Here is a 13,451-nt window from a genome sequence, read left to right as displayed (position 1 = left end):
TTCTTCCGCATGAGTAAAATATATGTTCGGGCCAGGCTCGCAGTTTCTTCGCTGGCCTTATTAGTTATGGGCCTTAATTACTTATTGGGGTACAAAAGATATAATGTAAACAACACGTTTCGCCACATCAACTAGAAGTACACTTGACGTTTCAAGTTTGCTTTGCTGCGACATCATCGAAGCTCATGTGGTTTTGGACATGTGTCATATGTAGAATGAGTGTTAATTACCGGGTGGCTTACGCCGCATTCAGACTATTCTAGAAACCCTTTTTTAAGGGCTTGGGGCAGGCTATAGGCCCAACGCATAAATTCAAATTTTATCCATTTATGTTATTCTAAAGCAGCGTGTCACTATACAAAGAGCTAAAATATCAGTTAACTGCACAGCTGAAAAATAAAAATAAAATAGTCACAGTAAAAAACAGTCGAGCACAGCATTTTCCATTCTCAATTCTCATAGCACAAAGACCAAAAACGAAAAGGAGGACAGAATAGAAGCTTGATATCGACGCCAGTAAAAATGGTGAACTACGTACTGATGATAACCGCCGATCTCGAGAACATCAACAACCTCCAGCCTCAAGGCGGCTGCGACGATCCTTCTTTCACTTACCTTTTCAAGGTCCTTTTAATATCTCCTCTCTCCCTAAGAATAATATTTACTTCATTTCTGCATGTAAATACCATCTATTACGCCTCTTAAATATACCTTTGGCTTGTTATTTATTAGTCTAGCCGTTTATCGCTTCTGATTGTTCTTATTGTTATACATTCTTAGTTCTTTTTCTTTAACAAAAATTTATCTTACTTCTTTCTAGTTTAAGATGTTATTGATTTTATTGATTTTCTTATCTTCTTTTAGATTTACATGCTTATAAGTTATAGCTCTTTTATGTTTACTTTTTTTTTTTTCTTAAGAATTATTAAGTTTTAGTCGGTGGATTTTGCTCCTTTTTTGTTGTTATTGTTCCTTTTTTTCTTTTTAGTTTATTGTATTTTTAGGTTCTTATTTCCAAATGTCGCTCCATTCAAGCTTAACGTGCTCTTATTTTCATTATGATCTTATTTCGCTTCAAATACACAATGATTTCTTATTCTCGTATTTATTTGTAAATTTGAAATCCTAATCGTTGTTTTATTGTTTTTTTTTTTTTTGGGAGATGTAGGTGAAATGTGGAAGGTGTGGAGAGATGAGCCAGAAGGAAACATGTGTGAGCTTGAATGAGATTGTTCCTGTTCCAGCTAGCAGGGGAACTGCTAATCTTGTTCAGAAGGTAATAATGTTTCTTCTATTTAAGAGACCCATTGTTTTGTTTGTCACCTCAAGTCAGTGGAATAATGAGTTTCTTTTAGATTCTATGGGGCAACATTTTAGCTTTCTCAGGTTGATTCCTTTTGTTTTTCATTCTTCATTGCTGTGTTTAGTCAATGTGTAGGATGTTTAGTTCAGTGAGAAGTGAATTCTGAAATTTCTATCAAGATTATATTTATCTCTATTTCATATGCAGCACTTTGATTGGGGGCATGACTGATATTATTTTCTGCATCTCTTTCTCTGTGTTTTTTGTGTGTGTGTTTGTGTTGTGCGTGTGTGTTTCTGTTTGTGTAGCATTTAAAGGTTCTCTGGTGCTGTCACTTTGTGTCTATTGCATAACTTCAATGCATTAGCAGTAGTTTACCAATAAGTAATGAGTGATGCCTTTGTGCCCTTTTCTTTCTGTAGTGCAAGTTTTGTGGCAGGGACGGAACTGTGGTTATGGTGCCAGGCAAAGGTAAACCGCTGACTGTTGAAATGAGTGAGAAAGGAGAATATGCACCAGTGATGATGTTTGACTGCAGGGGGTATGAGCTTGAGGGTTTTGTATTTGATGGTGAATGGAAAGCTGAATCTGTAAGTTTCTGATCTTAAACATATTTTCTCATTTCTAGCTCGTGCTATCTTTATTAATTATTTTTCTTTTGACATGCAATTGAATGGTAAGGAATCTGTCTAGTATGCTGCTGGTTGATTACCCAAAAAAGTTAGGATAGTTTATGTCAGATTTTCATCCTTATTTTAGTTGCAGTCGAGGCATGAAGCTGTTTTATTTGTTGGTGAGCTGAAAACCAAAATTGCTATAACTCAGTAATTCTCAAATTCAATATACCTTGTAATGTTATGTGGCATCTTTTATATGCTGTTTCATATATGTGATTGATTTTTTAAGTGGATGAGAATATCAGTCATCTGCTCTCTGTTTGCTCTTTAACTTTTCCCTTTTAATAATATGATTACCTAGAAGAATGTTTTGAGGTGTAATCCTTTCAATTCTGCATTAAAACAGAAAGCAAATGCCTTGCTAAATAAGGTGTTACTTTATGTCTTGATAATTGTGTACACCTTCAGTGACATAAAGGTCATTTACCTTGGTAAATGTCATGTGATATTATGATAATCTAACTTGGTAATTAGGATTCTCTTTCATCTCCTTGTCTCTGATGTATCTAAGTGCTATTATGTTTTTGTGTATGTGGGTCGGTTGAGAGCAGAGAAGAAGAAAGTCACAGCAGTAATAGTAGTAAATATTTGTTAGAGTTCACTTCTTGTTGTTTTTCTTGTTTCGCTAAGGGTTATGTTCTTATTTTCATCTTACGTTGTGTGTTATTTGTGTAGATTGCAGGAACGAAATATGAAGGCATCGATTTGTCTGCTGGTGACTTTTCTGAATATGATGAGAAGGGGGAGTGCCCCGTCATGATATCCAATCTTTATTCTAAATTTGAAGTTGTGAAGTAGATCAGGGGTCTTCTGCATGCTTCTGTGTTCATATATAAAAAAATAGCTGATATTTTCGGAATGAGGTAGAAACTATTTGGCTGGAAGTATACATAGTTGTCATGGAACTAAATATCTGGCTGTTTGATTCGCATATTTCAGGTTTGGAGTATACTCATTGATAACTGTTAATGCTTTGACCGATTAACAATTCAATGCTATTTGTGGGGATGCAAACATTCGAAAGTTTGAAGTCATCATATCTGTCAGCAAATCATACCTTTCAGACTATCTTCTTTTTTTTTTCCTTTTGAACCATAATCATACTATCGTCAGGATGTGAGTGTTTCTTTATGTTATTTCTTTGAATATATTTATATTTATTCATACAATAGTGCATTGGTTGGATGTTGATTATGAAGTGTGCATTAACATAATTAGAAAAATGCCACATGATTGAGAATGTTAGCATCAGAAAACCTCAAAAATTCCATGTTACATGCAATGTGCATTTAATGAGTTTGAAAGGCTGATTTGAACTGTCCTGCGATATGTTTGTTTAGTTAATGGGGTTATGCATGCGCAGCTTGCATTGGAGGTATGCCTGGATCAATGGGCTCAAGCTGAGGAAGTTTTAGCAATTCTTTCTAGTCGGACATTTATTAGTGAATGTCAAAATCACACAATTATTCCAGGTTATGAATTGCTTTACAGGGAATATCTAAACATCAATGTGAGTGTAAAAGTGTTGCTAACTTGCTGTAGTAGCTCACTTATTTTTGTTCTTGTTCTTCAAATCTTCACTGATCAACCCCTTGGGTGAATGTGGGGGCTCGAGGAAGAAAGCCCATATCTGTAATTGTCTTCAACCGAGGTTCTTGGAAAGACGAGTTGCTTTCCTAATCGCTTGCACAGCTTCCGTAGAAACTCAAAAGCTTAATGGCACGGCTCCCTCCTTGATTAATTCGAGTTAGCTACTTATGTTTAAGGGGTGTTTGTGAGAGCAGTCTTGTGGGACAGATGGCTCACTTCCCTGCTTCAAACGTTAAAATCAACTTAGGTGGGCATGGTTTGCACGTCTCATTTCACACTCGTTGAGCATTGGCTGTTGGTTATGGGAGCGAGATATAGGCGGTGGTTATGGTTTAAACTCGTATTTGGAAGTCATCTAGAAATTTCCCAAATTCCAATCGCCGCAGTTCATGTTAATTCGTTTTCTTTTTCTTTTTCCATTGTGATGCATGTTAATTTTGAATTTCTTAGGTGCCCATATTTCTTTTAAAAAAAAATTGAGAACGAATACATCAATTTTTATGTTTTTACATTCAAAAAGAATGTACAAATATAAAAATTTGTGTTATGGGACTATTGTTGTTTTAAGCAATTATTAGGTATCCAACTAGATTAACAAAATTCAAGTACATTATATTTACGTGTTTATTCCTTGTGTCATTGTTGTAGATTGCATGCACTTTGAAAAGTTGTTAAGATCCTTTATAGATTACCAATAACTCTTCTAATTAATTAATCAAATTCTTTGTCCCAAATTGGTCATTTTGTCAATTGTGGTAACATGAAATTTGCCATACTCGAATCATTTCTAACCCGAGTTGCCAATTAATTTGTGATCTGGCCAACAACAAGGATGTAAAGAAGCAAAAGTGAAATCTCAGCATCCCCAGTTACTAACAATTTCCTTGGGAAAAAAAAAAAAGATTACTGCTAACAATTTTGTTTTTGGCACTACTACCGCTAACAATTTAAGTATCAGGGAAAGAATGAAGCAAAAAAAGAACAAAAAAGTTACCAGGGAAGAACGGGATTTTTATTATAAAAATTGGATTTCATAATGACGGGCCAGGTCATATTATAAGACTAGAAAGAGAAAAACAGCAGACAAATCTCCCCCATACATACAGTGTGATTGTGTGAAAGTGTGAGCAAAAAGAAAAAACATTCTTAAAAAATCAGAGATTTATTTTCACAGATTCACCTCACTCCGATCTCATGTCACTTTAATTCCCAATCCATACGTAACCTCTCTCTTCTTTCGCCGTATGAACCCCACTCTCTTGGAGTTACTAATCAAACTACCTCTCTATCTCTATACTCTTTTAGACATTTGTAGACTCCTATTGCCCAACTGTATCCGCTTCTTTTACTGATGCCGCCTGATCTTGGCTTATACTCCTTGATTAAACCGTCATTTTTGTCTAAACCCCCATGTGCTACAAACCCAGATTTCAACGCTGTGTCTACTACTAGGTATGCCAACTTCTAGATCTATTTAAAACTCCATCGGTATTATAATTGGAATAAATTGGGGAAATTTTTTTCCAGTTGAGAGAGAAAAACACGAATCTTTTCTCACTTTTGATGCTCTATAGCTACTTCAATGCGAGAGGAGTGTTTTTGGATTGAACCCGGTTGTTGAATTTTGATAAGAAGTTGTTTTTAAGATATGCAATCAAGGGTAGTTCCATTAGAGGAGGGGAAGGACCCTTCGATCAAAACAAGCCAACCTAAGGCGTTTCCGTTTAGATTACTTCAATTATTTCTGTTGTTTTTGATTTTATGTGTTGCATTTTCAGTTATTAGTATATATACAATCAAACATTTTGGAGTTTACAATGTGATTACTACTATTAAGCCTGGCTTTCAGCCTTGTCTTGAAGAACCTAATGATTTGGATCGTTGGATCAAGCCTCCTTCAAATATTGTTCATAAGATGAATGATGAAGAGCTGTTATGGAGAGCTACTTTTGTTCCTAAGATTAAAAAGTACCCTTTTGAGAGAGTTCCCAAGATTGCATTTATGTTCTTGACAAAGGGACCTTTGCCCCTTGCACCTCTTTGGGAAAGGTTTTTGAAGGGTCATGAAGGGCTGTATTCAATCTATGTTCATTCATTGCCAACTTTTGAAGCCAAATTTCCACCTTCATCTGTTTTTCATAGAAGACAAATCCCAAGTCAGGTAAGTCCGTCCTTTTCCGTGTTAAATGTTCTTTTGTGCGTGAGTGTGTGTCTACGTATGTTGATTCTTAGTGAACTTATTATAATTCTATATTATTAAATTGCCAAAAGTTATATGTAAGCCGCTAGTTGCAAAACAAACCAGAGAATAAATTTCGAATTAGGTCTGCCTAATAGCAAAGGTGATTGTATATCAGTAAGTGGGATCTTATATTCACAAGTAAGGTGATCTGATAACTTATATCAAGGAGGTTAAGAGTGAGTGAGATCTCTGTTACTGGCCTTTTGTTTGTTTCATTATTGGAAAGAAAGAAGTGAAAAAGGAATGCTCTTGAACAAAACTCAGAAGATATACCAGTGTGTTATGCTAGGATCAGGAAGCTGACTCTCAATTAATGAAGGAGATAAACCATTATGTTTGAGAGAAGAAACTCCAGGTTATTGGATGTGGACTGAAGCATTAGGGGGTTTTGCTAATATGTTTTGGATGCCTGCTGAGATGAAGGTTCATCTGAATCTCAGAAGAAGAATTGATTAGAAAAATGCTACAGGGTATAATTAATATCAGTAATAGAAATGCTGTTTATTAATAGTGTGTGATGTCACTACTTTAAGCTTGATTGATGTTCACTGTTCTCATTGTTAGTTGCCTTCTGAAGGGAGAAGATGGGTGGCATTTGGTTTGGAAGATGCAAGGTTGTGATAGTTTAGGTGATTATTGAGGATTCTTGATATTGTCCAGCTGAGATTACACATGATGTGATATTTTTTCAGTGGACTTGCGATAATTTAGGAAACAAAATAAAGCCACAGTTGAGTTCTTAGTATCGAACAAAAGTATGAAACTGTTGATTGGCAGAGGGAAAAGAGTGGTGGTGTCTTTAGAATTGAAATTCTGACAAGAGTATTAGTAACTGCATATTCTGGATAAGGCGCTAGAAAATGTTTTCATGATGATATATGTTAGTGTATTTGCTGATTATATGTTGCCCTGGACTTGACCATTCTATGTCTGGAGTTGCAATGGCTGTAGTCTGTGGATGTGTCTCAACTAATCCTCTCAAATTCTTATAAGTGAGTTGGGAAAGTCCTTCATCAGCAGATTGTGCACGAGGCTAATACTCTATTCTCATTTTATCAGATGGTAGATATATACCTGTAGCACTTATCTAGGGACCAGTACTGAAGAGAACTACAATTTTCACCTTAGGTTATAGTAAATTAATTGTTGGTATACATGGAACTATTAATTCCATACCAGATGAAATGTAGGCGTCCAATCTGTAGTGGCTGTCTATGATGGTGAAGGAGCTGCATATTTGGTGCTCATAACTTTCTTATTTAAAGATGCCTGGGTTTGAGTGAAAAGAATAGGCTGTCTCACAGTCAGGTTAGGAATTCAACAGATCAACAGTACAGCATATAGTCATCTCTGAAATTGATTCAAGTCTGTTTGCTTTTAAGCAAACTATGTGGAGACGAACAAATTACAGATATTAAATGGAACTATATCAACGTTTCCAAATGTATTTTAGCTCTTTTTACTTGTTTGTTAAACATAACCACTGTATAGTTTGTTACTCCATTAAAGTTGTCTGATTTGCCTTCATTGAGAACATGAATGTGAACTCTTCCAGGGATGTGAAATACTTTATATGAGGAAGATTCAAATTTTAAGGCTATACAATTTCTTATGAAATTATAGACTTTTGGGAAGCTTTTGTTTTCTTCCAGTGGTTAAATTGCATGTTAATTTGAGTTTTTCCTTCCTATATTGCTAAATAGCTTACTGTTTATCTGGTGTTCACCTTGCAGATTTCTGAATGGGGTAAGATGAGTATGTGTGATGCTGAAAGAAGGCTTCTTGCTAATGCATTGCTTGATATCTCCAATGAGCGGTTCATTCTACTATCTGAATCTTGCATTCCACTCTATAATTTCAGTGTCATCTACCACTACATAATGAAATCCAGATATAGTTTCATTGGTGCATTTGATGACCATGGTCCATATGGGAGAGGAAGATATAATGAAAACATGGCACCTGAGGTGAATATTACCCAATGGCGGAAAGGTTCTCAGTGGTTTGAGATTAACCGAAGGCTTGCAGTTAACATAGTGGAAGATACTACATTCTACCCGAAATTCGAAGAATTTTGTAAGCCACATTGCTATGTTGATGAACATTACTTCCCCACCATGCTAACCATTCAAGCAGCACATCTCTTGGCAAATAGAAGCATTACTTGGGTGGACTGGTCAAGGGGCGGAGCTCACCCAGCTACATTTGGAAGAGGTGATATAACAGAGGATTTCTTCAGAAGAATTCATGCTGGTCAAAACTGCACCTACAATAATCAGCCATCTTCAACGTGTTTTCTTTTCGCAAGAAAATTTGCTCCTAGTGCTTTGGAGCCTCTATTACTCGTATCATCCAAGTTTTTGGGTTTCTGACAGATGAACTCATCAGCTAAATCTTAGAACATTGGAAAGTGATCCAAGGAAACATGACAGATTTATTCTCTACATCTTGCGTGTTCTTATGGCGTGACCCTCTTTGGTAGTGGGATACGGTTTCTTGCTTGTACACTTACGTTGGCAGTGCTCCTGTCAAAAATTTATATAAAGTATGTACAGGGAATGCGTAGCCAGTTTAGCTTGCTGTTTAACATTTTCTGTTTTTAGAGATTAGATGTCTAATTATCTAATTGAATTTTATTTTTTTTAAGTCTTCGTTTTATTAAATAATAATCCATTGGATAATCTACAATGTTATCTCAGGAACTTCGTTGTTAGTTTTGTGTTTCTGAAATGCCCTTTTTCTTAGAATCTGAAACCAGCAAGTGATGGTGTTACATCCTACTGGGCATCTTTCAGATTTATATGTTATTGTAAATAGCATTAGACTTTACTTGAAGGATTTGAATGTGTTTTGGCGTATGCATAGTTGCCTTGTGGATTTAGTATTTTTCTATTTCCTTGATCGCAAACCCACCGTCTTCTTGCTAGTTTATTACTTCTTCATAGTTCATTCTTTAGGTAAACTTTCTGCCATTGCATCTTCTTTTTCAGTTCAGTTTCACTGAAGGCAATTAAGAAACCAGAAATGGGAATCTTTCATTCATAGGGAATTATCTCTATAACCCATCAGATTATGCATATTAAATTTCTTACTTTTAAAACTATAACTAGAGGATAACGCATAGCTTAAAATTTGGAAGTCTACGAAGTATAGGGTTGGTGCCACTTAATATCTTGTATCATTTTGTTTATAGTAATTTATTTATAAATATTCGGTACTGATGCTAATCAAATTCTCTAACCTAACATATCTTATAGGATTAATTACCATAGTAGTCGAATTTGTCCTTAATTTACGATTTCAAATTTGAGTGCGAGCCAATATTCTTACTCGTCATTGAGATGCCAAACGGCAAATGCCCGGCAACGCATTAAAATCAGTGGGGGAGAAAGAAAATACCAAAGATCTCCAAATCAGTCGTATATTCCTGTTTTAAATTCAAAAAAAAAATTTAAAAGTTACAGATTAATGCCGTTGTGAACGTGTCCCTCTTTCTGTGGCCACAGCAGTGCCAATGCGGAACCTATCGTCAATCGCCCATCCTTTTCTGTTGTATAGAATCGCGTAATTTATTGCGCTAAACATTCACACGCACAAACCCACAAACTTAAACCACGCGCAGTCAAACTCATTTCCCACTATCTGACGTTACTCTCCAGGGATCCCACCGAGAAACCCAGCACCAACCACACGATCTGAATTTGTATAACACGCTCCTTTCTTTGGGAGTTCAAAGAATGTATTCCTTGTTTGAGCTTAATCAAACAGCGCCCCATAAAAAACCCAAACTTCCAGCTGTGTTTTCTTGAAGAATAACAGCTGTCAGTAAACCATTCGCTAGGCTGTATATTCGGGCAAGCTGCCCGTGCAGAATTTACGATTTTGTCCTAACCCTACTCTTTCTCTCCGCTATATAAATGCCTTAACTACTTCTCTTTCTTCTTTATACGCCAATCAGTCGCATTCAAAAAATAAAATCTCTCTGCATTTCTGTTCCAAGAATTCAAAAGAGCTTAAAAACACTAAAACCCAAATTACTTTAAAGAATCAATGGCGGCTCTTCTGAAGGCTTCTCTCATTGCTGTTATGGCTCTGTTGCTTGCTTTGCTCTCTGCTCACGCCGCCGCACCGGAGTCTGCTCCGGCTCCTGCTCCTACCTCTGCTGCTGGAGCGATCTTGCCTTCTTTTGGCTCGGCTTTTGTCGCTGGCGTTGTTGCTCTCTTCTTTGGTTACAGCTTGAAGATCTAAACAAGAGGATGCTTTCTCATTGTCCTTTTTTGTTTTGCATAGAGATTTATGAGTTCATGACTAGAGTTTAGGAGTGGTGGATCTAGGCTTTGGAGGAGTTTATTATTATTTATATTTCTTATATAAGTATTTAGGAATATTGAGACTGAGATTGAGTTGCTTTTTTAATTCTTTTTCCTTTTAACATATATATGGATGGATGTGTTTGGTGGTGCACAGATGGTTTTGGATTGACAGAATATCATCTTTATTATAAATAAAAATTTATCTATTTATTTAAATTTCTGACTTCTGTTCATTTGTTGTGTATAATTAACAGAGACCGAATTCATTTGGGTTCTTGTGGCTCATTACGATTTATTAATTGATAGGGAATTATCTTAATAATGCATAGAAGGAAGAAACGTAGAAAATTTGCAAGCTGAATTATTTTAGTGTAAAGCGACTTTAATGAGTAGTAATAATGCGCACTAAAATTTGCTTAATGCTTAAGTTGTAGCAGTCATTTACTTTAAATGCACACAGACTCTCCATGTCTATGTCTGCATCTAATAAATGAAGGGACACGAGTCAATAAAAATTTTTAAAATATGATAAGTTGGCAAAGTAATTTTTAAAATATGATAAGTTGGCAAAGTAATTATAGTACGAGGGTGTTTTAGTTCAGAAATTTAATGCAGTTGTTCTTATTGAACAGTTATATTAAAGCGTTCGGTAAATATTTTTTTATTTATTAGAATATTTATTTTTACTAAAATTTATTAATAATAATTTATTTTAAATTAATTTTATATAATTAAATATTTATTATTTTAAAATTATTTTTAATAGATAAATATTTATAATATTTAAAATTAAAATTAAAAAAATTATTTATTAAATTTTATTAAATAATTTGATTTATCGACTAACAATAACATTAATCAGCTGAACTTCAATGTCAGCTCATCTAGGCTTATTTTGATTGCCACTGCTGACTTGAATTTCTGTTTTCTACTTTTCCTTTTATTGAATTGAAACAATTTAGAATAGGTGCGACTGCAAAAGAGCGATTATAGTTGGTGATAATTACAGTTTTACCACTGACAAATGATATGTTTCAATTTCTTTTCTTCAGAAGGTTGTCAACTATCCAATAACATTATTACGTGTTAGGTAAATACTTAATTAGTCTTAAGGTATGTTCCTATGTATATATTAAATTCATATATTAGTGACATAGCATTAGTGTTAAATGATCCAAAAATATATCAATCTCCAATATTTAAGTGTAGAACTCTCATAATAATATCACTCACCTATGCATGTATGGAAACTAAGTAACTTTTTGTCCTATTTATTTAGTGGTATTGGCATTTTTAGCTTACAGATAAGTATCTTTGATCAAACATAACTGAAGTAATTCAATGTATATCCAACAAATGATGAATAATTTTACATATCAAAACTTATATGGACCGTTGATAATTCTAGAAGTGAATAATCAAACTATTCATCAAACGTCTTAAAATCTGCTTAGTTTGTAGCTACTCTAATTTTCTATTTTAGGAGTCAGTACAAATGAAATTAAGATGATAAAGACTCTTTTGGGTGAATAGCATTTCCTTTTCAAGCCATTGAGCAAATTATGGATGTTGGTAGTCCAGCTTCACATAAACAATATTTTTCCCAAACAGCTCACATGAAAAGAATCAGCATTTAGAGGCCAAGATTTGGAGTCAAGTTTGAGAATCATGTGATGAAATGGCGGTTTCATGTCTCTCTCTGATTCGGCCACCACTTATAGATGATGTTTGGTAATGCATCCAGAGGCTTTCTTTCCCAATAATTGATTGCAAAGAAGCACTAATAGTTAGTCAGCTTTGGCTAAATGCTGTTTTTTTTTTTTTTTTTAAAGAGGGTGTGTTTAATTAAAATTTTAAAAGATTTGATGGAGTTTAAAAGTTAGGGTGTATTTAATAATGATTTTGAAAATTTTGTATAAGTTATGGAGTATTTAATGTAGACTTTTAAAGATTTTTAAAAAGTTTTTAAAAATTAAAAGGTATTTAATTATGTTTTTTATAGTCTTTAAAATAAGCTAATATTTAAAAAGTCATTGACTTTTATAAACATTAGATTTTTATATATTTTTAATAAATTTTTATGCATTATTATGAATAAAAAATTTTAAAATTTTTCTTTTATTTTTCATTAAGATTTCAATAGACTATTTTTTTTTTTTTGAAAATTCATCTTTTCCCTTTTCAAAATTTCCTGCATTATCTTTTTTATTTTTCCTTATTATATTTTCTATTTTAAAATATATAAGAAATTATGAAATTTTAAAAGTTAAAAATTATTTATTATTAATATTTTCTTATACTCATACATATAAAAATTAATTAAAAATTTTTAATTTAATTTTAAAATGGTCTCATAAAAATATGAATTTAAAATGAAACATTTAGTGGATTATTTTGAGTAAACAACCTCAACATATATAGGCTTCTAGATTTTATTAGGAAAAATTTGCATGTTGGTAAGTATAATTGTCAGATTAAGTATTTATCAAATAATTTAGTAAGCATGATTATTATTAGTTTAAATATTTATCAAATAAATAATAAATAAATAAAATGAGTATGACATGAATTTGATGATTTAATTGGAGACAAATTGTAATATGATAATTTTATTTAAAAAATATTATTCTCTTGATAAAAAATAGTATTCATGTTTTGAGATAAAACAATTTAAAATTGGTATGAATTTAATACAATAATGAAATGAAATTTTTTATTCTATATATAACATTGTGTAAAATAATGTTGAAAGTAAATGCAAAAGAATGAAGAAAATAATAAAAGAATGTTTAAAGTATTCATTGTAATTATTCTTTTGATAAAAGAAATAATATTCATACTGTGAGATAAAAAAAAATTGATATGAATTTAACACAATAATGAAATGAAGTTTGTTATTTTACATATAATATTATGTGAAATAATGTTTAAAATAAATGAAAAAGAATAAAAAAATAATAAAAGCATAATGATTAAATTTATTATAGTCTGTAAAAATCAATAAAAGTCTATTAGTATCTATAAAAGTATTTTTAAGTAAAAGTGTGAAAATTATTAAAAAAAATTTAAAAAATAATTTAAAGGTAATTTATTTAAATATATATATATAAATTTTTAAAGATATCAAGTAGATACACCCTCCTAAATTTTAGATAACCTACTAATTACATTAACACTTCAAACAGGTTTATGATTAGAGAAAGTAGAAACAAAAACATGTGGAAATGTTATTTTTTCAATATTGTATATAAAATTCCATGCCATTAGTCCCATCTCGATGCTGCTTAGTGTTTTGATGGTAATATATATTTTACAAGTTAATTGAC

The 13,451-nt window shown here is 32.9% G+C and overlaps 2 protein-coding genes across 4 annotated transcripts; both read left to right on the top strand.

Annotated features, from left to right (window-relative positions):
• The first annotated feature begins 368 nt into the window (after nt 1-368).
• Nucleotides 369-3,014, top strand: LOC8275631 (UPF0587 protein F46B6.12). Of its 2 annotated transcripts, XR_001535037.3 has the most exons (5): nt 369-624; nt 1,169-1,276; nt 1,726-1,893; nt 2,656-2,843; nt 2,920-3,014. XR_001535037.3 is itself a non-coding variant. In XM_002516432.4 (4 exons), the coding sequence occupies exons 1-4, from the start codon at nt 523-525 to the stop codon at nt 2,776-2,778; spliced, it is 501 nt and encodes a 166-aa protein (XP_002516478.1). In that variant the 5' UTR covers nt 369-522; the 3' UTR covers nt 2,779-3,014. The 2 variants fall into 2 exon arrangements, 1 of the variants encoding a protein (XP_002516478.1); XM_002516432.4 differs by having other exon boundaries at nt 2,656-3,014.
• On the top strand, nt 2,955-8,493 carry LOC8275630 (glycosyltransferase BC10). Of its 2 annotated transcripts, XM_048371760.1 has the most exons (3): nt 2,955-3,096; nt 3,344-5,731; nt 7,546-8,493. In XM_048371760.1, the coding sequence occupies exons 2-3, from the start codon at nt 5,219-5,221 to the stop codon at nt 8,182-8,184; spliced, it is 1,152 nt and encodes a 383-aa protein (XP_048227717.1). In that variant the 5' UTR covers nt 2,955-3,096; nt 3,344-5,218; the 3' UTR covers nt 8,185-8,493. The 2 variants fall into 2 exon arrangements, with proteins under 2 accessions (XP_048227717.1, XP_015573130.1); XM_015717644.3 differs by lacking the exon at nt 2,955-3,096 and having other exon boundaries at nt 3,321-5,731.
• Nucleotides 8,494-13,451: the final 4,958 nt, after the last annotated feature.

The sequence above is a fragment of the Ricinus communis genome, chromosome 3 (assembly GCF_019578655.1).
Source record: "Ricinus communis isolate WT05 ecotype wild-type chromosome 3, ASM1957865v1, whole genome shotgun sequence".
Taxonomy (NCBI): domain Eukaryota; kingdom Viridiplantae; phylum Streptophyta; class Magnoliopsida; order Malpighiales; family Euphorbiaceae; genus Ricinus; species Ricinus communis.
The sequence above is the reverse complement of the archived record's forward strand: the minus strand, read 5'-3'. Positions and strand labels throughout refer to the sequence as shown.

Coding starts and splice junctions, on each gene's coding strand:
- LOC8275631 (XM_002516432.4), top strand. CDS start 523: ATGGTGAACTACGTACTGATGATAACCGCCGATCTCGAGAACATCAAC. Junction 1,277..1,725: donor CTGCTAATCTTGTTCAGAAG/GTAATAATGTTT, acceptor TTCTTTCTGTAG/TGCAAGTTTTGTGGCAGGGA. Junction 1,894..2,655: donor GTGAATGGAAAGCTGAATCT/GTAAGTTTCTGA, acceptor TTATTTGTGTAG/ATTGCAGGAACGAAATATGA.
- LOC8275630 (XM_048371760.1), top strand. CDS start 5,219: ATGCAATCAAGGGTAGTTCCATTAGAGGAGGGGAAGGACCCTTCGATC. Junction 5,732..7,545: donor GAAGACAAATCCCAAGTCAG/GTAAGTCCGTCC, acceptor TTCACCTTGCAG/ATTTCTGAATGGGGTAAGAT.